Raw genomic sequence first — 27,550 nt, 5'->3', positions numbered from 1 at the left:
TCTCCCAAAGACCTGAGCTCAGCTCTGCTGTGTAACAATTTAGACTCTCGGCATCATTATTCCACCAATTTAGCCAAACCACCGGCCCACAGGCCTCCCTGAAGGCATTGCAATCCTCACACTCTGCTTACTCTTCAAATTCTGAGCCCCGAAAAATAACACTCACACACCACACACAGTAGATCTGACTGCACATGCAGTTTGTCCACAAATCACTGGAATTGTGACTTGGATCAGTAAAACATACGTGTGGGTTTTTTTGCACATCCATAAGTGTTAACTACTGCACATTGTAAATACTGAAAATACTTCTGTTGATTCATGTGTATATTTTGTTATTTTATTCATGTGTATAGTTTGTTATTTTATTTCTTGATTTCTTTGGCATTCAGTGTGGACAGCAAAGTACAATTTTCATTGTACAGGGAAACCTGTGGTAATGTGGTAAAACACAGCGACTGTCTTCTGCTGCTACTGACCATGAAAAGAGAAGCTGTTGTTCTCAAGTCTGAGTAACTGTCAATGAGTTGTGTTGTCAAACACTAAAAAACGACAGCCCTGGAAAAGTTAATTCTAAGGGTGGCTGAAAGATGCAGTTCCAGTGTTATTGAGGTGAAGGTGCCGACCTGAGGGTCAGGCTTTCCCACACTACCACACCAGACGTAGTATTTTTCAGACTGTCTGCGCCAGACTGCTGGTAGCTTAGTCACCCCCTTGAGCTTATTGCTAGTAATTAGTCTGCTCCTGCAGCTCACCTTAATGACTGCTGCTTTACAGTGAAGTAAGAACCTGTGATACTTCCTGGTCTTTTTTAACTTTATGGTCTGCGTTTCCATTATATGGCATTGTAGGGCTGTCAGTACACAGTAGACGTGTACAATGTACTGTACGTAGAACAACAAATTGTTCTTCTCGCTGATTAACTGGTAAATTCAGAACAATTCCATCCATAAGGCAGTTGATTTTTTTTCTTTTTTAGCAGCTAGTTATTATGAAATTAAGAAAATAGTTAAGAAAATACCTTCCTCATTTGGCATTTAGAATATTCTTGTTTTATTTAATGATAAAAATGTGTGGATGTTTTCAAAAATCTTTGTCGTTTGTGTTGGCCTATTATGGGGAGGGGTACTGCAAGATTCAGTCAGAACCTGATCTTTACAGAGCTTTGGTGTATTTCAGTGGTCACATGGTCTCTTATCAGCGCTATATTAATACTATGCCATATACTGTAATGACATAGCAACAATATCAGAGGAACCTGTGAGGTTCATCAGTGCAGCTTTTTTATATCATCAGGTTGTTCATTAACCCTGTTTCACTGAAATGTACTGTTCATGGTGTGACTGTGCACTCTGCCACAGTTAGTCAATATCCTATTGCTGTGTGAGAGTGGTGTGTATGAGCATTGCCTTCTTTACAGAGTCTTAGCACAGTGGCAAGTGTTCTTAAGTGATCCCAGCTGCCGTAAACAACAAAAAATATGTTGAAGATGTTTTTTTGATGTTCTCTAACTGGCTCAATTTAAGTGTTGTGTTACAATGAGGTGGCACTTCTGGCCCAGAGGCAATGTCACTGTCATTGGTGTGGAACCCCAGGGTTCACCTCCTGGGCAAGTTTGAATCCCGGTTAGGGCGGTTAATACCTTCCAGAGGACTCACCACCTGCAGGAAGGTTTAGGGGGGTTGGTACGGAGCAGTGTGATTTGGGAGGCGACTGCTGCCCCCGTGACCCAGTAACGGATGAGCGGATGAAATAGGATGGATGGATGGATGTTAGAATGAGGAGACCACATGGCAGACTGTCACATGATATGACACTCAGTAAATGTTATCACCAAATATATATGATTTTCTTTTTTTTATTTACATCCCAAGAGAAGAGTCAAATGTTATAAGGTGTGGTTTTACAGCATGTAGATTTCGCAAGTGCATTTGTATGGAGTTTGCATGGGGGCAGGGGTGTGGTTCTCCTGCTAAGCCGGTTTCCTCTTAAATACATGTTCATCAGGGGATAAGGTATTGAACGTAGGTGTGAATGTGACCATTAATGGTTGTCTATCTCTATAATTGTGGCCTTTGATGGACTGGCAAACCCTCGCCTGTTGGCGGCTGGAATTGGCGCCAGCACCCTCTGCAACCTTGCAAACCAATAAGCGGTATATAATGGATGGATTAATAGAAGAATGTCAACCTAGCAGATGAGTTTGTCATCGCCTCAGAGGAAAGTTCCTTGATATGACAGTGAGTGAGAGTAGTCATACTGTGTAACTGTGGACTTATTCTCTCACTGGGACTACTACTTTTAAAAACAAAGTGTTTTCACATCAAAGATCTGTAAATGATATTGTTGCCTCCACCTTGTGCGTGTTTTTTTCCCTGTGAAAACAAAGATGTTTATCATCAAAAGACCTAAAGTTAAAACCTTCTTAACTACTGGTCATCAATGCAAGCCATCTTCATCGGCAGAATACAGTTGTATATATAGCCAGCAAATTATAAAGATAACATAAAGTCAATGTGGAAGAGTTGATATTTTCTTAATGCTTTGCTGCCTGTATTTCTAGATATATTTAACAGTGATGAACTACAGGTGTCTGCAGTGCTCACACATGGTGTGCATTTCTGACCTATCGTGTTATGAAGCATGTGCAGGATTTCAGCCAGCGCATTGGCTTTGCTGATCATGTCAGTGCGGGACAAATGATGTGCGCTGATGCCGTTTCTCTTCCATTGTATGTGGGTCAGCTCCTGAGGGCATCCTTCACAAGACATTTGTGTTCATGACAGTGCGTGGAAGGCGCCACTGTCTGTAATGAAATATTGATCGTGGATGCAGATGTTTCCGCCCTTTGCATTGGGTGTCACTGAGCAATGCAGGCAGCGCAGTTGTCTGCTCTTACAGCAGTTGTACTGCTGTGAAGAAATGCATTATTCAATGTGTGCTAACAGTAAAATCTATTTGATGAGAATCAACTGTGAAGCAAAATAATCAGGTAGGTGGAAGTGAATAATTGATGAGTAACAGTGAATGCAAGGTGAGGCCTGTTACAGTATGGCATGGGAAGCATGAAGGATCTGCTTACAGTACTCTACGTTATGGTACCAAAAGTTCAAAGACTTCCTGTATGTTTGAATTTTAGAGGGACACATTAATGATAACCTCCTTTCCTTCTACAGAATTCTTTAGCGACATCTTATTCTGAAAACTTAACAGAAGACTTGCTTCATAGAGACAACATGTATGGCCTGACTGGTTGGGGTGCAGTCCAGAAAAATTGAAAGCTGTGGTGCATCATAAAGAATACAATCCGAAAGAGAAGACAGGGGAGCAGTGACCGTCATACTGGATAATTTTATAAACACAAATTTATTTATTCTGTTCCTAGAACAGTCTAATTTCAATATGAAATCACAGATTTACATTTTATTGAACTTTTAGTATGGTTGCAAACCATTCCGGATATAAGGTCCGAATGGGTTTTAAATTACTTTTTTGATCATTCATATTCATAATTCTTTGAACATAAAAAAACAAGCAAATGCAGAGGAAGTGCTTTGCTTTCTCAGCACAACTAGAAGTTCTCTGACCTGTAAAAATATCTAATGTCCAAAGGGCTTATCTCTTATGTAACAGATGTAAACACACAAACAGACTGTGTGTGAGTGTGTAAATCTGAATGTTGTTAGCTGTTGACCTGTATCAAGGCCAACAAAGCCTGACATGTGCCAGGCCACGGATGAGAAACTAGAAGTCCTGAAGGCTTTACACTCTCTCTCTAAGGATCAGTTAGCCACAGCCAGCAGAGCCACACAAGCCATGCTTTGTTTAGGCCAAACGCTCACCTTCTGGTGTTTAAACTGGCAACCAGGCCCAGTAAACCCTCCCCCCGTCGTGGAGAGGATGTTTTGTCTTTAAAAGTGTGGCTCTGATCTGATACATTTAACAGCATGTGGCCAATGTTGTCACAGCAGCCACAGAATGAGGTTAAGCTTTGTTAGCAGCCTGTAATACTGACCTACTTGACAGACTGATCTGAAAGCGAGCGGCTGGACCAACACGGTGCAGTGAAATCACACCAAAACAATAACAAACTCATCCCGCGCCTCCTTCCACCCTGGGGGACACAAACAATCTCCCAGATTATTAATCACAGGGAGAGAAGCCCTAACCCCCCGACACCCCGCCCTCTTCTTTTACTGCACCAACCAGGGGCCTGTACATACAATGACACACTTTCCTTTGCACCGGCAACAGCCATTAATTTAAGCCGCACACATATGGATGACAGATTGTGTTTCATTTTCAGTAGGTCAGTGTTTTACAGTGATATTTTTCGAAGTCCTGAATCTCACCAGAAAAAATACATATTACATTTTAGTCTATTACTTGTTAGCTTAGTGGCTCTTTGGCCCAGACGCAATGTCTCTGTCATTGGTGAGGAACCCCAGAGTTCACCTCCTGGTACCTTTCAGTGGACTCACCACTTGCAGGTTCACAAGGGGTTGGTACAGTGCAGTGTGATTTGGGTGGCGGTCATGGAGACTGCTGCCCCTGCGACCGGTAAAGGATAAGCGGATGAAAATGGATGGATGGATGGATTTGTTAGCTTGTGAATTAGTTTTAAAGTGCAGCCCTACAACTGGGTCTTGCTATGTAACATAGCATACTGCAATAGGTGCATATTGAGGCTGCAATTTATTATGTTACTTTTAATTATTTGGTCAATTTCATTAATTAGGTTTTAGGTCAATTTCTTTATTTCTCTGTACTCAATCTTTACAAAAATATGTTTAGTATGTAATGTCATTAAAAGGCTAAGAATCCAAAACCCTTGCTTTTCATCAAATGTAAGGCCTACAGCTGCTCAAATTGTGTAAATTGTTGTTTTTTGTTACTAAATAATTGATATATTGACGAATAAAGCATTAAATCCTCTCATGGTTAAAGCATTTGCTTAATGTTTTTGTAAAACCTCTCTGACAGATTGATATATGTGCAAGACCTTTGAAGTGTTTCTTTATGTAATCCTGAACTCAGTACAGTGAACTAAGTGTGAAGTACAGAATACTGAATGGTATATACTTCTATCGTAAAATAGAAAGACAGGGTGGCAAAATGTGGGAACGGTGCCATGCTCGGAGCACCTCAGTGGTAACTTAGAAGCTGGTGGACTATATAATGCTCTCAGTTTAGTCATTGCACAGGTGGCTGATGCAGGTTGACACAAGTAGCATATGCTTACTGCAATATTTTAGGTACAGTATACACCCAGGAAAGAAAGGAGCCATTGTGGACTTTCAAAAAGACTTCACTGATTCTCTGTCATGACAAGAGATGACAACACATTCAGAGAAGAGTTCATGTTGTCGACACAAAAAAATGTCAGTATTTAAGTTGCTACTGTGAGGCCTACGGAGATCTAGGCTTTGCCAAGTAGATGTTTCTTATTCTGTTCTGTTGTAAACCAGTGAAAGTGAAAGTGTGAACGCACCCTAGTGCTGTTCACTTTCCTGAGGCTTGGAACAGAGATTTGTGTTTCTTTAGTTCTTCTCCTTGTTGGTCAGGAGAATTGCATTTCTCTTGCCCAAAGCAAACCACAGTTTTTTAGCTCTCCCCTCGAGGTTCTGGAATAAAAGGTGTCAGAAAGTCATATGCTAAAGGTTGATCATTTTTGGCTCCAATTGAATCACAACACATAGAGCAGCATAGATCTCTTCCCTCCCACAGACTCCACTCTTGAGGTTTCTCCTCTTTTTCTCTATAAAAAATTGCATTAAATTGCATTAAAAGATATTTAAAATCTGCACTTCTTTTAGCGCCGCCATGGGCTCCAGCTCTGAGGTTCTGGCTTTTTATACTAGCTGCTGACCAAGAAATGCGATCCGCTCTTTCTTTTACCTGAAATTAAGACAGCAATGGAGCAAATTCTACTGAATGTGCTGTCTTATGTAACAGTAGTGCACATGAATTAGGATACCGAGGACACTCTGATCTGCAGCGTCATCAGAGTTTGTTTTGTGTTTGTTTTTAACCTACGACATGATCAGCAAAGTGGTGTAATGCTGATAACTCACATCAGCTTTTGGGAATGTGCTGACAGAGATGTACTGACGTCTTCTTATTGTCAGTGAGAATATTCAAGTTGTACCTTGTGTAATCATATCATCTCTGATGATGACAACACACTTTTTTTCTTTTTTGTTTCAGCATAAGTACACATTTTAATACACATGTCCTTTATTTATACATTTGTACTTCATTCATACCATATGATTATATTATGGGGCAGGTTCAAGTCCACCATCTGCCAAGTTACCACTGAGGTGCTCTGAGCATGGCACTGTCCCCACACACACACACACACACACATACGCTAAGTGAAAGTGCTTGGCATCACTGCTGATTTTCTTTAAGTGTTTCACAGTCATTGTTTTCAGATTATGTTTGTGAGACTATTGTTTGGGACCACTGTTGTGCCGCACCTGCTTTTCTTCTTCTAGAAAGTTCACTGTCAGTGTGGATGGGCCACAAACCATGTGTGACTTTAGAGTAAATCTATCTATGTTTTCTCTCTGTCCTTGCATTAACAAGCAAACAGCATTAATTATTCCGTCGACTGTACGCAATGATTAATGTTTGTTCAAATGGTTTTTTGGGTCTGTGTGTTTAAACTGGTTTATTTGTGCAATTGGATTACTTTACCAGAACATTCCTGGAGGCATTATCCAATGAGATGAATTTTCTCTTGCATTATAACTGCTGATAATGCAAACCCACCTTCACCAGTGAATATCTTTAAAGTTCAATAATGTTCTGTACAAACGAATTCTAGAAAGAGAATAATGAAGAGAATTTGATCTCTGCACTGAGAGACCACCCAGACAGAACAACACATGGAGAATAAAAACACAGCTACCATAAGAAGAAAAAAAAATGGAAATACAACAGCTTAGCAAAAACCCACAACATGGCAACATCAGCTCTCATGTCCTGCTGGTAGACAGTAGTTTCTTACTAGACTGCTAGAATTCCAAATGAAAAATCAGTGAGCTACACAAGAGTTACTCACAATACATTTTTTTAAAGATTCCCATGCAAATGAATTAGAAAAACTAAGCCTTGTTTGCCTATATCGTGTTGAAATACCTCCCTTCTCTGCCTTCTGTTTGCAGCTCAGGAATATGTGTGTGCAAGATGGGTGTGTATGGCCCTAAGTGTGACGAGTGCCACCCAGGATTCTTCCACTTCAGCACCACTGGCTGTCGACCCTGCCAGTGTAACAACCACACCAGCTACTGCCACCCACAGTCCGGTGAGCCTGCAGCTACAGTTGAATAAGTTCACGCAATTATGATAGTGACAGGTCGGGGTTGGAGGTAGTAGATAAGTAGATCATTTTATTTGCCCCCTTCCTCTTGTCCATGTTATGCTTTTTATCAGCTGAGCTGTCCACTGTTAGCAAGTTAGCCATCAGTGAGCAAAGGAATGTCTCAAGTTTAAGCTTTAAAAAAAATAAATTACAGAGTGGTATTAATGAAATAACTGTTGATTTTACAAATCTATTATTATAATCTGTACTTGTTACTACGGAAGGATGTGTATTCAGCTGTTTGAAGGTTGGTGGAGATTTGTACCTCAAGTTAGCTCTGGGGTGGGTGTAATTAAATTATTATTAATAATAATTATTAAATTAATTGTAGTTCTGGTAATGAAACAAAGACACAATACACTGCTACACAAGTTAAACACTATAACAAGTGGCATTAATGTATTTTGGGATCATTAAATAGCCATTTCAGGGAGTCACAGTGAGTGTTTGTGGAATGGGGAGGGCTGCATTTAACACCCTGGCTCTAGGGCCCCGTAATTACATGTCAAGTTTAATTAGAACTGAGAAGTACTCAGAGCCTCCAGTCTGTCGGCTGTCAATATTTATAGTGTAAACTCAGGGCTGTTTTTAGAGTTTTAAAGAGTCAACTCACAGATCAACATCCAAAAATGTTGTGGTTTTCTGTTGTTCTCTGTATGAGTTAAGATGGGTCTCACCACCCCCGGTGTGTCCTTGATCAAATCTATGGACCTGAGCAGGAGAGTCGGCAGTCGAGTGTGGGGAGTTGTGTAAGGAGCCATATGTTGTGCCATAAACAGAGGAGGGCCAGATGGAGGAAATTTCGTTCAGAGATTAGCATGGTACAGGTTTGACAGCTCCCTGGTTAGAGGCGGTATCTGGTGCTGGTATCTTCTCCACAGTACTGCTTACAAAACACACTAGGCAAATAGAAATTATAAAGTAGCCCAAACATTAAGGAGGACAGGTAAACATGACATGGAGATGTTAGTTAGTTAACACAAGACAGAAACATTCTTTCAGCTGGAAGATACAGATGCTGCAAATGGGGGGTGGAGTGGGGGGGGGTGACTAAAGTAGTATTTCGTTTTTTTTGGTGTCTTTTTTGTTAACTGTCCAACCTTGAGGGAGAGGCGGTCACATGATCATTAGGTACCATATAGGGTGTTGTGGTAGCAGTTATGATGTACTTCATTCAGGGATAAATATCTAGTTTTTAACTTATTTTCCTCGTTCAGATTTGGTTCTGTTTGATTCCCAGGTCATTTTATTTTACGTGTGTGAATTAATCCATTGCACTGCCTGTCATTAGGGGAGAAAGGCACATGATGCTAACCCAGTCCAATTTCTGTCGTTACTTAGACAGTAATGCATGATGGTGATACTGAAGACAACTCAATTCTGTGAAAAACCCAGGAAAACCCCACTTTCTACTTAAAGAAATTCTAATCACAGCAACCACTTTATTCAGTTTAGTTTAAAAGTTCCATTTGAATTTATTCTTTACTGAATTTTTTTAACTCACAGTTGGAATTATCATATCAGAAGGCAGCAGAGAAAGGGATACACCATGGTCATGTGACTTTTGCTCTTCGTCCCTCAGGAGTGTGTTTGAACTGTGAGGGAAACACACAGGGATCTAACTGTGAGGTGTGTAAGCCTGCCTTCTACCGCCGCCATGGAGCCGCACCGACGGATGCCTGTTTACCGTGTCCCTGCTCCAACAGCACATCCAGCGGCACCTGTCACATAGGTCAGTCCCTGCTGCCTACAGAAATGTACAGTTGACTTTGTTTCTTGTCCTTGTTTTACTGGGCTGATGATGCGTTGTTTTTTTTGGTCACATAATACCAAAGGTCATCACCTTATACTGTTCTCCAGTTTGTTCTGACTATACAGAGATGTCTGCAACCTCTCACTGTGTGGAGTAGGTTTATATTTGTTTATACATCTGCTGTTAGAGTCTGCAATGCCCTCTGACTTTAACTGTCTGTATCATTAGTCTGTTTGGTAGTCCTTGGTTTGTCATCATAAATGCTGAATATGGTCACCATGTCCTACTGGCTTTTGTCTGCCCTTCATGTCATTTGTGTCACTGTCTCTGAACCTAATGTTGTACAGTGGTTTGAAAAAGTTTGGGCACCCCTGATCATTTTCAAGATTTTCCTTTATGTATCGTTGGTTGTTCTGAACAGCAATTTCAGTTACATACACAGGTGAAGCCAATCATGAAAAAGGGTATTTAATGTGGCCAGTTGCAAGTTGTTCTCCCCTTTGCATCTTCTCTGAAGACTGGCAACATGGGAGCCTCAAAACAACGGTCAAATGACCTGAAAACAACGATTGTTCAACACCATGGTTTAGGGGAATACAAAAAGCTAGTTCAGAGATTTCAGCTGTCAGTTTCCACTGTGAGGAACATAGTGAGGAAATGGAAGACCACAGGCACAGTTCTAGTTAAGGCCGTAGTGGCAGGCCAAGAAAAATCTCAGATAAGCAGAGGCGAAGGATGGTGAGAACAGTCAAACTCAACCCACAGACCAGTTCCAAAGACCTACAACATGATCTTGCTGCAGATGGTGTCACTGTGCATCGTTCAACTATTCAGTGCACTTTGCACAAGGACATGCTGTATGGGAGAGTAATGCGGCAGAAGCCTTTTCTGCTCCCATGCCACAAAAAGAGTCGTTTGAGGTATGCTAAAGCACATTTGGACAAGCCAGCTTCAGTTTGGAATAAGACTGATGAAACTAAAATCGAGTTATTTGGACATAACAAGGGGCGGTATACATAGTGGAAGAACAACACAGCATTCGAAGACAAACACTTGCTACCCACAGTTAAATTGGGTGGTGGTTCCATCATGCTGTGGGGCTGTGTGGTCAGTGCAGGTACTGGCAATCTTGTTAAAGTTGAAGGTCGCATGGATTCCAGTCAGTATCAGCAAATTGCGAACAATGTTTAACAATCAGTGACAAAGTTGAAGTTGTGCCGGGGCTGGATACTTCAACAAGACAACGACCCTAAACACCGCTCAAATTCTACCAAACCATTCATGCAGAGGAACAAGTACAACGTTCTGGAATAGCCATCTCAGTCCCCAGACCTGAATATCATTGAAAATCTGTGGTCTGTTTTAAGGTGGGCTGTCCATGCTCAGAAACCATCAAACCTGACTGAACTGGCGATGTTTTGTAAAGAAGAATGGTCAAAAATATATACCTTCAACCAGAATCCAGACCCTCATTGGAAGCGTTTAGAGGCTGTTATTTCTGCAAAAGGAGGATCTACTAAATATTGATGTAATTTTTCTGTTGGGGTGCCCAAATTTATGCACCTGCCTACTTTTGTTTAAGTAATTATTGCACAATTTCTGCAAATCCTATAAACCTTATTTCACTTCTTAAATATCACTGTTTGTTTGTTATATGGTATATTTAATTGAAATTGCTGTTCTGAACAACCAATGATCCATAAAGGAAAATCTTGAAAACAATCAGGGGTGCCCAAACTTTTTCATACCACTGTATGTCTATGCGGGAGGAAACCCAAGTACCCAGAAATGCCCACACTCACACAGGGAGAACATGCAGTCTTCAAGGACCATAGACTCAACAGACCATCAGTTATCACCTGGAATTGAACCAGTGATTTGATTGCTTTGAAAGTTGTGGAAATGTTAGGGCTGTTTCCCACATCACATTATACAGTGGTTATCAGCCCTGATCTTGATCAGCTTGGGTGAAGAAACTTAATTTTCAGCAGTGATAGTTCAACATTTAATGTGTTACCCTTCTACACTCATTCAAATCTAAGAAGTGTATCTGTAGCAAAATGTACTTGGGTAAATGGATGTGTAATAGACATAAACAGTATTATAATCGTTATTTTTATTTTTGTACTGATAATAAAAGTAGCATTCATATGCACAAGTAACAAATAGGGCTCGATTGTGGAAAAATATATTACTTTGGTCAATATTGAAATCCCGATTATTTAGCGTGATTACTCTGAAATCACATTGCATAAATAAACCCTGTGGAAACAGATACAATTAACAAATAAATAGTGTATGAGAAAAATGATATACAGTATATAGGGTTATGGTATCTATATACGTGTGTGTGTAAATATGCGTGTGTTTGTTTATTTATTTAACCTTTATTTGACCAGGTAATACTAGTCCGTGTCATTTAAACCAAAATATATTCAATCACTTCTTGCAAAAAAAGAAAAACACAGCAATGATTTAGTCTGAGGTAATAACAGATTTTCCAAGTGCTCAGACAGTCAGTGACTGCATCTTTCCTGTGTTACTCCACCTATTTCACCTCGAGGCTGCTTCAAATCAACACACTCAACACACACTGACCGTGCGCTGTGGCCTCTGTTATCATATTACCAGTGATGATAATAGTAGTATTTCTAACAACAATCACCTTCAGCCTTAACATTTCCTTTCCAACAGCTCATGTCAGAACTGTGATTCTGAAGATAGTGAATGAAGTTCACTTGAATCAGAAAAAACAGGCCCCCAATCCAAATACCTCCCTGCAGTTGTTGATGTAGTAGATTGATGGTTGGATTCATGTCCCTGCCTGTAGCTGGTATGTCCTAACAGAATTCATCAGAGCAGACTGCATATTTCTGACCTAATATATCAGTCATGATGAGGAGAGGCCTGCCACGCCCTCTGCTGCTACTGATGCTGCTGCCTATACTTTGTGTTATGTGATTATGTGATCAAGTTTGGTTGACTTGCATACGTATGATTCTTTTTTTTATATTCACTCTCCTTTGTGTTTTTCTTCTTTGTCCCTCACTTTTTGTGTTTCTTCTGTCTTTTCCATTGTATTTTTTACTTTCATTTGTCTTTATATTCTTTCTCTTCCAGTGGTACTCGTATTTCTTCTTTTTTGCTTTGTTTTTATCTGTTTGTTTTTTACAACTCTTGCGCCCTTTCCTTTGTTTCATTTTTAGTTCATTCCCTTATTCCCCCTCTCACTATAATTTCTCCCTCCCTGTGCTGTTCTCAAGTCTATTTTTATCTGCCTTTTCTTGCTGTCTAATTGTTGACATATATTTTTGTATTTAAATAACTAGAAAAACACAACCTTAGACTTGTGTGAAGTTTAAATTTTTGTTCCTCATATAATCCAACTGATAATTGTTTGATATTAGACCAAAGCTTCTCCTGTGTCCTGACCGAGACATCACAGTGAACAGGTCCCATGTGTTAATAAGGTGATGAGATCAGAATGACATCATAACCAGGGGATTTATGAAGCTTCAAATCTGTATGGTCAGGAGTCATGTGACCTCTCGTGTGTGCCCATTGTGGTTCTAGGATCTGCTGACTCTATGTTTTGTGTGCATTTATTAGGTTACGGTGGTTTTAGTAGCATGAGGTAATTATCAGCACGTTAGAGGTGTGCTGGGATTTAGCATTTTAGCATGTAGCGTGAGCACAACAATGTCATCACAGAGTTTTGTGGTGCATTATTTCTTAGGCTAGCTTTTTCTTTGGGATTTAACAGGAGATCTATATCATTTGCACTGATCCAACTTTTTCTGTCTCGATACCCCTACCTGGACTCATACACACATGGACTTAAATTCACAGATTTGTTACTGTAAAAGTTAAAATACTTACTTTTTTTTTTAAAATGTACTTTTATTATTATATTTACTCTCAACATTAAATACATTATCAACCTGGAACTAAGCAAACTCTATGAGGAACAGTCACTTTCACTCTAGTGACACAGTGGTTACTGCCCCCTGTTGGAAAAGAATGCAAGTACCTCTGTGCAAGTATGGGGCAGGGTATAGTACTACACTACTGGCTTTTTACCTACTGCCACATTGAGCACCATCTGCTAGAGGAGGCCATGCTGTTTTCCCTCTAAAATAACAGTTACTAAAATAAGGGTAAGGGCCCAATGCTTGGGGCACAAAACGCTGGAGTGCCTCCTGGTGTTGGTTGACATTCCTGCAATTGGCTGGCTACTAGGATAGCATATTACTGAATCCCAGAGTGGAATTCCTCTTGCTACCAAATGACATACAGTACGTTCATAATAACAATATACAAAGACACCGAGTCATAGGAACTAAACATTACTTTTGTTATTCCCTCTGGTTCCATTAGAACACGGATGCCCAATCAGCAGATCACAACCTACCAGTAGATTACATGAGCAATTTAAATTATATATATAATTAATTTAAAAGTATGTTTAGTTTAGAAAAGTAAATATATATTAAACATTTTCATTATCGATCACTTGAGTCTGGTAACTTGAATAGTAGCTCCCAAAAAATAGTGCAGACACATCTCCAATACATGTCTGACTTATTTTCTATCAGTGGCTTTTATATGCTGTGCAGCATTTGGAATTAAGTCATTATCACATCATTGTACCGAATACACTGAGTCATTCCTCACCACGTTTCCTCCTTCTACCCTCCCTCTGATGTGGCCATTTCATAGGCTGTCAGGTTGTTTGCTAAACCTTGTTTGCAGCAGCAGCAGTTGTGTAGCAGAGGAGGGAGGCACAGTGGGGGACTCAAACTTGAGTTGAAATTAGTTTTGAATGTTGTTGAAATTGACAACATTCGTACAGCATAGCTGTATCAGCAGCACCCATGTTTGGCTGTGAATCCATCTACAACACACAAGGAGGTGTCTCGGAGAGTTCAAGTTTGTTTTTGTTTTTTTGTTTTTTTCATTTTCGTAAAAATTCTTTCAGCAGAGAAAAGGTCAGCTTCTTCAACAAGCCAACTGTTTTAAGTATCCAGATTTAGTGTAAAAGGAGCATTTAACCTAGGCTGAGCAAGCAAGAATCAGTGGTTCACCTTATTTGGAGTGTGAAACCATTTTGACGTCATACATTTTTTGCAACCACAGATACATTTTCCTTTTTTCTATAATTAGTTTTTGATCATGTTTGAAAGAAAGTGAAAGAGTACAATTATTTAAGATTGTCTTTGGTGTTATTAATCATAATTATTAAAAAATAATAATGAATTCTGAACTTTTTTTAAATTAGCAGACATTTCAGGCGATCCCATTTGAATTCCAGGTGACCTTACGTGGGTTTGCAACTCATATGTTGAAAAACACTGTGTTATACTTTCCCTGAATAAGATCTTATGTGTGCTATGACTTTTAGTGGTATTAATCTTACTTACTATAAGTCAAGCCGATTTTACTTGTATAGCCCACATTCACAAAACACATTTGACACAACAGGACTTTACAGTTTGGAATATGAATTAAAATTAAACTTACAATATCCAAATCCTTAGAAATGGAGAGAGGTAAATACAGTCAATTTTATACTATATATGTATACTAAGGTTAAGATCCATCAATTCTCACACCCAGCCAGTCACACTTGCTTCTTCTTCGTCTCTAGTAGGTGACCGGTAAAACTCCTGGTACATTGTTATCCTGGCTCCATTTCCTGTCTTCTAAGTTGTTTCATGAAACAATGGAAGCCGCTCAACCCTTGACCTAGATTCAGGTGTTTAGCTTAACCTGAGTCAAGGTGTAAATGTGTTGTAAGGATCAGCTGAAAGGCACAGCCTTCCATTATCCCAGCCTCACACAATACACTCAAACAATAGCAGAGCTTCTGCAATGAGAAGTGAATTCTCTAGAAAACTGTGGATGAAAGTCTTCTCAAAGTTTGCCCAGTTAATTTGTAACTAACTTTTAGCATTTTGGTCATAAACCTGTGAGTCACAATGCTCATTCATGTTACGTTTTTAAAGGGCAGATCCCTGATTGGGTAAAATAGAAAGTTCCCTCCAACCTTTTACAACGTGCCACTCCTTCTGAGGCCAAAACAATATCTGTACATCTATTGTGTTCTTGGTACCTGGAAAAAAGAGCTTAATTCCTGGTAGCATCTCTACCTCCTAATGCTAGTGCCCGTGTTACAACAACAACTACTTACAGGTCAGCAAAAAATGATAAAATGGTAAAAAACAGAAAACTGTCCACCAGAGTTCCCAAACATCAAAATGACAAAGCGTATGTATGATAGCCTATTATATTTGTCTAGGTGTCATGCAGAGCAGCACAGCTCAAGTTTCCTCCATGTTATATAACCCAGCAGGCCAGTTCCCTTTGAACCCACCCCCCAACAGAGGTTAAATCAAGCTCATTGGGAGCAGCCTGTTCAGAGATGGAATATGACACAGTCACATGACCACACTAAATAGATAAAGACCCAGATCTAGGCCAGTGCACAGTGTTTACTGCACTTATCTGAGTCTAAATCATTCAACAGTCAGTGGTGCAGGGCATCTGATGCTGGAAGAGAATGGTTTTGTCAGCTGTGGTGCTGCTAACATGAGCGTTATCTGCTGTACATTTCAACACTTCATCAATCCAATACAACCCTTTAGACTCTTGAACCCAAGCTGTTAATAACAGTGTGCTACTGCTCCCATTAAAAGTCATATTAGTCCAGCCGCATAACAGATGTTCTGCTGAACAAAAAACTTTATTATTAAACATAAATTGAGTATGTTTTTTTAGGGAATTTAAATAAATCTCAAAATGACAGAACTTTAAAGTAATACATTTTTATGGTTTAGCAGGAAGAACACAACAGCTGCGTTGCTCAGTTGGATTGCCACCCTGTGTTGGCATTTTCCCATTGTCTTCATTATCTAAATCTTTGTCATTGTGTTAACTGTTGACCCAGCAGGTGGTATTAAATCAGTGCTTTCACCCTTTCTGGCTTGTGACCCCATTTTGACAACACAAATTTCTTGTGATTTCAAGAGCCAGAGTTTTTTTCTGGAATTAGTTTTGGTTATGTTTATGTTTTAAATGAGTGACATTGAAAGATTACAGTTGTTTGTGTTTTTTTAAAAGAAATATTTCTCTTTTTTTAATTATTTGTTAGACATTTCAGGCACCATTTGTATTCCAGGGGACCTTGTGTAAGCTGGTTATGATTAATAAAAAAATTATGTGGTTATCAGACCTCCATATTGTCACCACTGGCCCATTTATTCATTACTTATGCTCATTAATGGACAGTTGCTATGCTAGTCTGTAGACATAAATGTTTTACTGTTCTTGTGTTGAGTGTGTGATCTTGTGTTCTTTTTGGTCATTGCGATTGCTGTTTTCTTTCTTTCGTACAAATGTTGGGGTCCTGTTTCTGACTGTTACTGTTTCCACTCGTTTTCATGTCCAGATTCCAGTGGTTCCCCAGTGTGTGACCAGTGCCTTCATCAGTACAGCGGCTCACAGTGTGACAAGTGCAGCGCTGGCTTCCACAAAGTGTCTGGTGCCTGCGTTCCCTGCGACTGCAGCGGTAATGCAGACCCTCGTGGCCCCGCCCAGATCTGTCACCCTGACACAGGCCACTGCCTCCAGTGCATCAACAATACCGGTGGACACCAGTGTCAGCTCTGTGCTCCCGGGTTCACTGGAGATGCCAAAGCGCACAACTGCAAGTGGATGGGTAAAGAATAAACTACACGCCTTTGCTCAGTGTGCCCAGTTATATCTGAACCGACAGTGTCCTCTGCTGGCTCCCTGAAGCATTAGGAAAACCACATATTTGTGCCACATAATCTTTTCTAATAATATAATATAACATACAACATAACGTAAAACGACCATATATAGATATATATGTATACATACATTTATGTAAATATATGTTTATACACATGTATATAGAAGTGTGTGTGTGTATGAGTTATATTCAATACTGTTATATTGTTATAATTTTTTCTTTTTTTTTCTTTCACTGCTCCACCTTTCTTAGACCCACGGATCCTCCCCACATCAGCAGCCAGAACCACAACACAAAGCAAAACTTCAGGTGCATCCTCCAAGACTAGCACCACTTTGGCTCCCTCAGCTTCAACACTGAGCCACAACACAAGTGTGATGGCGAGCACCACAACCACCACCACCACTGCGACCACCACCCAGGCCCTGCTGACCAGCCTGAGCAGTCCCACAGACAACACCACTGCGGCTCTGACGGAAGTCTCCTGGACCCAGTTTCACATCATTATCCTGGCCGTCATCATCCTGGTGGTGGTGGTGCTGCTCGGCTTCGTTGGAGGTGTGTACATGTACAGAGAGTACCAAAACCGCAAACTCAACGCCCCCTTCTGGACCATAGAGCTGAAAGAAGACAACATCAGCTTCAGCAGCTACCACGACAGCATCCCCAATGCTGACGTGTCGGGCTTGCTGGAGGATGAGGCAACAGAGGTGGCGCCCAATGGCCAGCTGGCGCTTACCACACAGGGAAACTGCTACAAGGCCTAGCACACCCTGTCCTCCCTATAGCTATATTTAGAGATAACAAAAGCTGCTGGAAATGACCAAAATCCAAAGCTCTTCCCATGTCTGACTGCTTCTTCTTAAGCTGCTTGGCCTCAACATTTCATAACACAAACCTCTGCAATGAAGTGGATGTGATCCAAGAGAGGAGACGTTTTACGTTTTTAATAGGGTTTTCTCTCCTGGAGTGAAGCGATTGGTAAGAATGAGCCAAAGAAAAAAAGGCTACATCATAAGTGGTACCTGTAGGTGGCATCGTTCTGCAGGAAAATTGGTATCATATGAGACAAGGTTGTCAAATGGATGACACATAAAGCAGATAGAGAACTGGAGACAGGAGTCTAGCATTTCCCCTTTGTTAAAAAAACAACTGGACCGTGGAATTTGGGAGTGGATCACTCGGAGCAGTGGTCCAATCAAACTAAGACAATGATTGTTATTTAATGAATTTTTAATTCTGTTCTTATTTATTGATCGATGTTTTGTTCCTGGGAGAAATGCTGCACATGTTGTATGACGTGTTTATTCATGTTGTTTTATCTTTCGTGCTGTTGAACGGTAAATTCTGAACAGGCCAGTATGTTCACATGTGTAGTTTGTGTTTTTGTAGAAAATACAAAGGCTGCTGGTACAAGCTTTTCTTACAACCTCATGTTTTATTCGGTGTTCATGGCTTCTCATATGTCAAAGCGATACTGCAGGGGTTTTTTTTGGTTCTTTTTTTGTTTTGTTTTTTAAGGTGTAGTTTTACGAGGACGAAAAGTCAAAGCTAAATGTTCTAGAGAGACTTAACAAAAAGATATTTTAAAAAATCTCCACCTGCTTATGTCTATGATATCTCATTCTCTGATTTGAAACTGACGTTTGTGATGTCATAATTCTTCTGCACCATAGTCTAAACTCAAAACATTCTTCTGTATTCATATTTGAACCAAGATAAGGCAATTTTAAATAAGGAGCCCTTCACTCATCACTTGGAAATTTTGTCTTCTGTACATTTAACTTAATTTAAAGGATCATTCTGAATGTATTAGATAATAATTAAATAATTAATTAGATAAGACATTATAAAAATGAGGCAGGTAAACTCAATGTTTCAAATTACATGAACACATCTTAGCAGTTTATTTTTCAACTTTTTTTTCCCCAGAAGCAAAAGTTGAACTCTGGCATATTCAAATTCTAGTCTTTCTTTGGGGTTTTGCTTTGCATTAGAGGTAAATGATTACTCATTGAGAAACTGGGATTAGTGAGTGTGAAACTAGGATTCGTTGGTAACAAAAACACCTTTTCAGTCCTAAAATAAGGCATTGGTATCAAATACAATTAGTCCCTGAGTGGAAATGGTCAAAATAGAGAGTTATTTAAGGCCTAAGTATTTGTGTATTTTTACTGGACAAGTCTTGAGTTTGACGTCCAACTAAATAACTAGTTAGACTAGTTTTACGGTCAGCTGGCTTCACTTCAGAGTCAGTGCTGTCTGTGTCATATTGCGGCGCTTCATCTCACCTGACCAATCCCTTTGTTAAAAAGAGTTCCACCTTATCTGATAAGATCACTCCTTGCTTATATGTAAGGAGTGTTTGTCTTACTGATAAGAGCAGGACAGCGTGGGCTTGTTACGTAAACTCCTACTCCTAAACAAATCTGCTCTCTGTTTCTACCTCAGTGGCCATTCCCAAAATTCCCCCCACTTCCGCCGTGTGTGATTGGAAATTGTGGAGGTTGGGCTCTGTGATTCATTACCTGCCAGCCAAAATATTCACAACACCAGTGACAGTACTTTCATAGAGTGAAACCAATATCGGCGATGTACAAAGGCGGCCTACAATTAGTCATGGTTACACAATGAAGTTTTACCAACTCAGAATCATACCAGTGCACCTGGCCCTGCTCCTAGATCCTATGTTGTCTCTGTTGTTTTTTAGCTTGCTTTGAAACAGTGCGCTTGTTTTTAATACCACGCTGAACAAATAAGTAAAGCTAATTACAGACTTAACTCCTCAGGTACTGGCTTTTTCCTTAATGTGATAAGTGTAAATATAATGACTGTACAGATTAATGTGAATATTAGCACTATTAATGTACAGGTAGTATACTGTGTGTACACTGTTGACTGGACATGTTCTCAACCTTCCACTGTTCAGAGTGTGATGCTGTCATCAGCCTTCAGTTGTTTTTTGGGGGATTTTTTTGTTGTGCTTTTGTTTGTTTTTTTCCATAACATCTGCCATATAAACCACCACGGCACTGATAACTACACCGTGAACTTTATCAAAAGGGTGTAAATATTGAGCCTCAAAAGTCGAATAAAAAATGGGTATAACTGTAGTCTGGCCTTGTCTTTGTCCATCTGCAGGTCCCAGGGACATCTAGAGATTTGAGTGAACAGAGGTTACATTTTCTCATTTATGTTGATTCTTTTCTTGCTCACATTGTCTGAAGAAGGTTTAGTCTTTATCTTTATCTGATTTGTCCATTCTAGTAAATGATCACTCATTATGGTTTCACCTCTCAGGCTCCCTTCACAGCACAGGTCTTGTTGCTCAATTCTTATTTTTTGCTGCGGTCCCAATTTTGTGTTATTCTTCACTTATTATTAGTTTTATAGTTTATATGTCACTGATGTCACACTTGGTTGTAAACAGTCTACAAACCTGAAGTGTTTTTTTTTACGCTATGTGAATCTCATGCCGGTGGGCATTGACACAAATGACTTAGGAAAAACCCAACTCGCACTGAAAAAAAATGTATACAGGAAGTTATAACAGAGCAGTACAGTTTTATTTTATTTTTATTTAAAGGGATGGGGCAGTTCACATGTGCCCATGTATATCATGTGACTCTTTGCAGTAACACTAAAAGTTGTGGCTCTTACCCTCCGACTGGTTGGGCACCCCTGCTCTACAGCTTCCGCCTGGAACCTCAAGGGCTGATTCCAGCTTACCTGCTGCCACCACATGTCCAGGAAGTGAGTGAAACTTCTACAATCTTGTTCTTTTCTGACCAACACCATCACCAGTGATTGCATGTTTGTTTTGTTTTTTTTACTTACATCTGAGATGCCATGTTTGAGCTTAGACATTTGACGTTTCACTTCTGTGACCTAAAACAGGTTTCCCATCCTGGGAAAAACAGGAAAATAAATGACCACTCTCCAGTCATGGAAAACATGGAGACTTAAGACAGGAAGTCATAGGTGATAATTTTTTCTGCTTCGTGTTGCTCCCTTTTGTCCAATAGAATCGTAAAATCATAAAATGTGTCACTCTGCTACCCTGCCCTTGTAGAACATCAATAAAACTATCTTTTGTATCATAAATATCTTTTGAGACTAGAAAACTGAATTAAAAAAATTAACTAATGACGAATAATGATAATACTGATTTCAGTTTATATCTCAACCTTAAATTATTTTGTTATTGATTAATAAAGCTAAAGCTAAGTTCACAACGTGAATGATGCGTTTATGTCATGACGATTGCTAAGCACTTGTAAATTGTGGTCGGTTGAGCTATGTTTGGCCAGAAGACGGCGACATTCTACAGAAAATAAAATAAACAAAAACCGGTTGTTTGGTCTAAATAGAAGAACAATACTGGGACTTAAACATATGGATGTTCTTTGTGGACTGCCAACAACAACAACAACAATATTAATATTGATATTAATAATAATAAAATACTACTAATGATAATAATACAATACTACTACTACTAATAAAAACAATATAAATAATAAAATAATATTAACAATAATACTTTGGTGACGTAATAAAAGATATGTGATTCGTGGACCGTAACATATTGTAAATGTTTAGGCAAAGTAATCTTAAAGAGCTTGATTGTTTGAATTGAGCTATGAAAATAAATGTTACACTACAAGAGTAATTCTAAGCCATTCTTATTTTGTCTAAGTATTTCTCAGAGAACAAAAGGTTGGAGACCCCTGATCTAGGACATGACCTGACGTATTTGTCCACTCACCAACTTGTTCTTGTGCAAACCTTTTTTTTACCGGTGTACGTCAGAAAATTGGAACAACTTTTTTTTATTAAATTAATAGGATCCTATATGAATCTTGTAAACTATTCCTAAGTGACAGCCAATAAGAGGCTTTAACAAAAACACCTGAGTCTGATGATTCATCACTAAGCCTTAATTGTAACAGGTCAAGTCCACTGTTTAGCATAAAAAACAGATGAGTTCAATACATCTACTCCCACAAAATGACACACCTTTAAGTCTGAAGGTGTGCCATTTTGTGGTAGTAGATGTACTGAACTCATCTGTATAACACATTGTTCAGGGGCAGGAACAAAAACATCAGGAACAAGAAAAAAATAGCATTGACACCTGTAATCAATGTGTGAAAAAAACAATTGTCTTACTGTGGTACGGCTAACCTCTGTGTCATACTGTATCAGCTTTCAGTAATGAAAACACCTTTCCACTACAGTACGGTTGCATCACAGTGATGAAATTTGACAATTGCATGGGCCACATGTTTACACAACTTCTTTCTTAAAAATTATAAATATTTGATATATATGTATATACAGTATATATAAATATCAATATTTATTTATTTATATTGTTGACCATTTGGTGCTAAACTGTCAGTAAAAATCAGTACATAATAACTACATCTGCTGGTGGATAACAACCCAAAAATATCCGGTTTCCCTCTAACAGCAATATAAACATACATGCTGACAGACAAAGGGTGTGGTTCCGGGTATTGGTTTAAAAAAAAAATGGGCGAAAGTCTGCTTCTGGGACGTGGGCGAGGCTCAAGCAGCGGCTGATAAATGCCGGGTCTCTCACATTGAAGATGGAACTCCCGGAGGCATGACATAGTCTGAAGTATGGAGAGAAATCACTGCTACTGCTGCTGCCGCTGCTGGGATGAAGAGGGAGCAGAAAGAGAAGTTTGTCGCTCAAGCGAGCTAAATATGTTACGGAGGAAGGAGACGCGTGTACGGCAGTTTTTAACGCTGCTGATGTTTTCATTGACTGCCTGTCTACTGCTGCTCCTGCTGCTGTTCCTGTGTCGTCATCAGGCTTCTCATCCTTATCCTCAACAGGTAACATTCACCACATGCACCATTGTTGCGTTTTGTAAACTTCGCGACTTTGTCGCAAATGGCTTGAATGTGTTCGCGACTATTTCGTACGTTTATTTATGGCCTCTTGACCCTGGTCTGTAGTGTTGATTGAGCTGAGTCAAAGACATGGTTGCCAAGTCTTCTTTTAATAAGGGAATTTAAAAGGAACGGTCTTTCTGTGATCCACTTTTCATTTTATTTTATGGACTTATATGATCATACAAAAAGGAGATGGGTTATTCTAGGTACTAGGTACTAATAGAGCATAACATGTCCATGACTTTGAGTAACTTGAAAGTATTTATATGGTTAAGGTAGGATTTTGTACATTTTCATACATTTATATCACAAATAGACCAATTTGTGAAAGAAAAAATAAAATTGTTTTTCTTTGGTTGTGTGTTTGGCTTGCTCGACCTGGCAACACAAGAAAAATACAACCTTATAAAAAACATCTGTACCATAATCTCATTTTTTGCACTCTGTACAATTTATATTCACTGAATATAAAACATTTTTTGCACCGGCAGATGTAGACGTAGACCTAAATGTAACGCAAAATGTATTAAAGTTCACCATAGTGAGTATATAAATTAATGTTACAAATATGTAATTTTATTATATTTTATACCTTTATTTTTCCATTATTAGATTCTAATTTATATATATTATCTCGTGTATTATAATCCTAATCACATCGTAATAACAATTTCTCTTTGAAAAGACTCAACAAACAGACAAACAAATACAAAGAGCACATTCTGTTTAGGTAGAGATGAGCAGTGTGTTTGTTTTTGTTGACCATTTAAATAAGTTGTCTGCTGTTCATCACAAAGTGAAACGTAAAGGTTTTTGACTCACTCTCTTGTTTCTTCACAGCTTGCCAGTTCTCGTGACAGCGAATTTTCAGGTAAATGTCTTATTCATTATTTTATGTGGTTGTGTTTTTCCATAGTCAATGAGAGAGAGAGAGTTAACAGGAATGAATATTGACCACTGATTTAATGTGTTATGGGTCATATTTGTTGTTTACATCTGTAATGTCTTTTCTTCAAATCTGTTTCCTTTCTTAGGCACCGCTTACAAACTGCAGCAGACGGATTCCACTAAGCCCAGTGCTATGATAACAGGTAAACCAGTAACAGTGTATTCATGCATATTTATTGTTTCTGTTTATGACATTGTTTGTTCAGTGACATAATTATATTTTTTAACTGGTCTGTTGCCGGGGCATTGCACTAATTTTAGATTATTTGGCAAAACCCAAGCATTGCGTCATTGGCAATCAGTATCAGAGGAAAAACCAATAATGATTCTTGCAGATATTACAAAATTTGCTAATGTCGGTGCGATAATATTTCTTTTTTTAAGCAATTTTAAAGTTTAAAAATGAGGCTGTCCAGAAAAGTCCATATCTGTACAATCAGCATGTTCACCTTCATAACCTTGTTTTTCTTTCTGTCTCTGCCTTTAATGCTTAGCTCCATTTGACAACATCACTGATGGTAAATACCTTCAATGGGAGCACAGCTTGGGGAACGCCAAATGTCTTGGAGGCTTCAGATACTCCAGTGGGAACTTGGTGGTTCCCAGGAGTGGCATCTACAGAGTCTTCCTGCAGATCACCTACGAGAGCAAGTCCAGGTGTAACAAGGAGCTGAAACTCACCCAAATAGTGTTTTCATTCTACAACAGCTACAATGAGAACATGCGTCTGTTGTCGTCAGTGGACACAGTCAACTGCAGCTTGGATCACTGGAGGAAATCCCTCTACACAGCAGGTATTTTTTACCTGGAAGGCAACACTCTACTTCGTGTGATGTCATCTAACCCTGAGCTAATCGCACGCAAAGAAGATTTAGTTTTCTTCGGAGCAGAATTTCTCAGTGAGTAGTCTCAAAATGGTCTCCAGCAGTGTTTGTAAAAAGTGCACAGTTTAGAGGGCCCGGGGGGTTATATTATTATAGGTAGAATACCAGTTGATATTTAGGTGCAAACAGTCTTAATTGATCGGTATAATACAATCAATTTAATAAAATCAGTCCAATTCAAATATTTCAGATTGGTTAAAATTGTCAAACATATTGGAGTGTTTCAGACTTGATGTCTTCAATGAATACAGCAGCAACACAGACAGATGCAGTTTATAAAAATATTCACATTTCTTATAACAAAACTATTAAGTGTATAATATAATTGGATACAGGAATTGACAACAAGGCACAAATGTGATAAAGATAAAGAGAGAAAGATATTGCATCTACACTACCAAGCAGGTGACTCCTCGGGGCGCGTTCACATGAGTGGCTGCACAGTGTAACAAGAAAAAAGTACGAGGCAGAGAGGTGGGGCAGAATAGTTTTGGCTCTGCAGGTGTGTTTGCATGCAGGAAATGATGTGTTCCCAATACTTCATAACCAGGGATGTGCAATAATATGGGCCAAACGATATTATTGGCCAATATTAGATAATTGGTAAAAATCGTTATCGGTTTTTCCTCAGATAATGAAAACCCAATAGCGCAATGTCTGGGTTTGGCCCAGATGATGTGACCTAAAAATGGAACTATTTGTATTGTGCACAGTGTTGTCATTGTGACAGCACACCACAATAAAATGTGTACTCTCCCTTTAACCCAAACGGCTGCATGTATCGGTATCAGTTGCTATCGGAATTGAAAATTAAGTGTTTGGACAATATCAGTGATCGGATATTGTCCAAAAGTTAATATCAGACATTGCTATTCATAACATTGAATAGCAATGTTACAAGTTCTCACTACATTACAAGTTCTCACTAAAATCCTAGTGGTGCACAGGAGTGACAGAGAGGAGAGATAGAGCATACAGCAGTAGTAATGACAACAACACATGTGCATACAATGTGTACAATTAAACTGTTCCTGAGTGCAAATATAGTATTATTAAATATAACTAACAGTAAGACTGACATGCCCAAACGCCAGCCTTACTATTTATAGAAATAGGACGAACTGTTTGTATTAAGGACACTCCCTGAACCTCTCTGAGGCACAGGGAGTGTCTAGGATCCAGGGGAAATGTCAGTGTCCGTCTCAGAGGCCCCCAGGTCCGAAAGTACGTCTCGGGAGTAAAAGTCTCTGACTGTTCATGTGGCGGTTCACATGATGAAGTTAAAGGAGTCTGATAACAATAACAATGTACAGCAATTTTTTACTTCTACATTTGCTGTTCCTAGTGTTCAGGCTCATACTTGTCTTTTCTTAACTAATTATTTGTACTAATTGCACTGCACCACATGAGTACAGGGAGCTCTGTTCTATAGTACAAAGGGCTGTAGTTGTTAGTGATGCACTTATTATATAAGATGGTACATGTCAGTATCTCCACTGACAAATATTTGATTTTTTGATTCTTTTTGTTTATATTTTGTTTCTTGGTGTAAGCTCTTTACTGTGAACATTTTGTTTTATAGGCCCACAAAAAACCTCCATTAGGACAGGGTGTTTGAGTTTAATGTGAATGCAATAAATTGACAAGTAAAATGAAATGTTACATAATGATAAACTTGATGATGCACGTAGAATGTGTAAATTTAAATTAAAAAATGGCAACTTCTCTTTCAGAAGAGAAGAAGTACATACAAATAAAAGATGTTTTACATTTTTGGTTGTGTATTTATTTGTGCTTAGCATAAGTATTCACCCCCTTTGATGTTTTACACTTTTACACAATTATTGCTTTAATAAATCATCACAAAGATTTATTGAAAAAACTATTGAAAAAAATTGACTATTGAAAAAACTCTTTAATGTCAAAGTGAAAACATAGTTCTATAAAGTAATGTTAATGAAACAAAATTATATAAAAAAATAATTGTTTGCATAATTATTCACCCCCTTCAATGTGGGAGGAATAATTGAAGGGGGCTGTGGGAGGAGGTGAAGAAGAACCTTGCTAGCCTGCGGAGGGCAGAGCGCATCCGCAAACGCAGGAGGCGGAAGGAAAAGGAGAGGAGCAACTTCTTCAAAAACCCCTTCAGGCACGCAAGACAGCTTCTAGAGGACAAGAGAAGCGGGAAGCTGGGGATCACAAAACCGGAGCTGGAGGAACACTTCAGGGAGCAATACAGCGACCCAGCAAGATCAACTCCGCTGGGATCTCCTGGTTATGTTCCTCGCCCAGCCCCCCCCATCTTTCCCATTCGATGCTGCTCTCCCTAAGCTCAGAGAGGCAGAAGTTGTCTGGAAAGCAAGAGCAGCCTCAGCCCCAAGCCCCAATGGGATACTTTACAAACTGTACAAGTATTGCCCAAGGGTCCAGAAACTTTTATGGAACCTCATGAGGGTGGCTTGGAAGAACCATGTCATCTCCTCAGAGTGGCAAAGGGCAGTCACAGTTTTTATCCCAAAGGAGGCAATATCCACCACCATCAGTCAGTTCAGGAGCATCGTCCTACTGAATGTCGAAGGAAAGATCTTTTTCTCCGTGCTGGCCAAGAGGCTGACCAACTACATGACTAGTAACAGGTACATCGACACCAGCTGCCAGAAAGCAGGTCTACCAGGATTCCCAGGGTGTGTGGAACACTCTGCAGTCATCTGGGAGCAGATCCAGAGAGCAAAAGGCGAAAAAGGTGACCTGCATGTGGTATGGCTGGACCTTGCCTACGCATACGGATCCATCCAGCATCAACTCATCCCTGGCCCTATCAGGACTTCAGTAGCCAAGTACTTTGAAGACCTCAAGATGTGCTGCACCCACCAGGACTACACTACAGGATGGCA

The 27,550-nt window shown here is 39.4% G+C and overlaps 2 protein-coding genes across 2 annotated transcripts in view; both read left to right on the top strand.

The window, feature by feature from the left end:
* The window catches only part of LOC103397478 (multiple epidermal growth factor-like domains protein 9), a 29,815-nt gene extending 9,806 nt beyond the window's left edge, over positions 1-20,009 (top strand). Inside the window, exons 3-6 of the mRNA XM_008335746.3 lie at positions 7,173-7,312; positions 8,952-9,101; positions 16,570-16,839; positions 17,149-20,009. Coding sequence (XP_008333968.1) covers positions 7,173-7,312; positions 8,952-9,101; positions 16,570-16,839; positions 17,149-17,663 — 1,075 coding nt within the window. The 3' untranslated portion in view covers positions 17,664-20,009. The remainder of the gene's footprint in view (positions 1-7,172; positions 7,313-8,951; positions 9,102-16,569; positions 16,840-17,148) is intronic.
* Positions 20,010-22,340: 2,331 nt separating this feature from the next.
* LOC103397479 (tumor necrosis factor ligand superfamily member 15) lies at positions 22,341-26,337 on the top strand. The gene is made up of 4 exons (XM_008335747.3): positions 22,341-22,764; positions 23,665-23,695; positions 23,859-23,915; positions 24,267-26,337. The coding sequence occupies exons 1-4, from the start codon at positions 22,546-22,548 to the stop codon at positions 24,677-24,679; spliced, it is 720 nt and encodes a 239-aa protein (XP_008333969.1). The 5' UTR covers positions 22,341-22,545; the 3' UTR covers positions 24,680-26,337.
* Positions 26,338-27,550: the final 1,213 nt, after the last annotated feature.

The sequence above is a fragment of the Cynoglossus semilaevis genome, chromosome Z (genome assembly GCF_000523025.1).
Source record: "Cynoglossus semilaevis isolate Cse_v1.0 chromosome Z, Cse_v1.0, whole genome shotgun sequence".
In the NCBI taxonomy this organism is placed as follows: domain Eukaryota; kingdom Metazoa; phylum Chordata; class Actinopteri; order Pleuronectiformes; family Cynoglossidae; genus Cynoglossus; species Cynoglossus semilaevis.
This window is presented reverse-complemented; position numbering and strand designations above follow the sequence as displayed.

Excerpts from the sequence above, each read along its gene's own strand:
- LOC103397479 (XM_008335747.3), top strand. The coding sequence starts at position 22,546 with ATGGAGAGAAATCACTGCTACTGCTGCTGCCGCTGCTGGGATGAAGAG. Across the intron at positions 22,765-23,664 it reads CTCATCCTTATCCTCAACAG|CTTGCCAGTTCTCGTGACAG; the intron begins GTAACATTCACC and ends GTTTCTTCACAG. Across the intron at positions 23,916-24,266 it reads GCCCAGTGCTATGATAACAG|CTCCATTTGACAACATCACT; the intron begins GTAAACCAGTAA and ends TTTAATGCTTAG.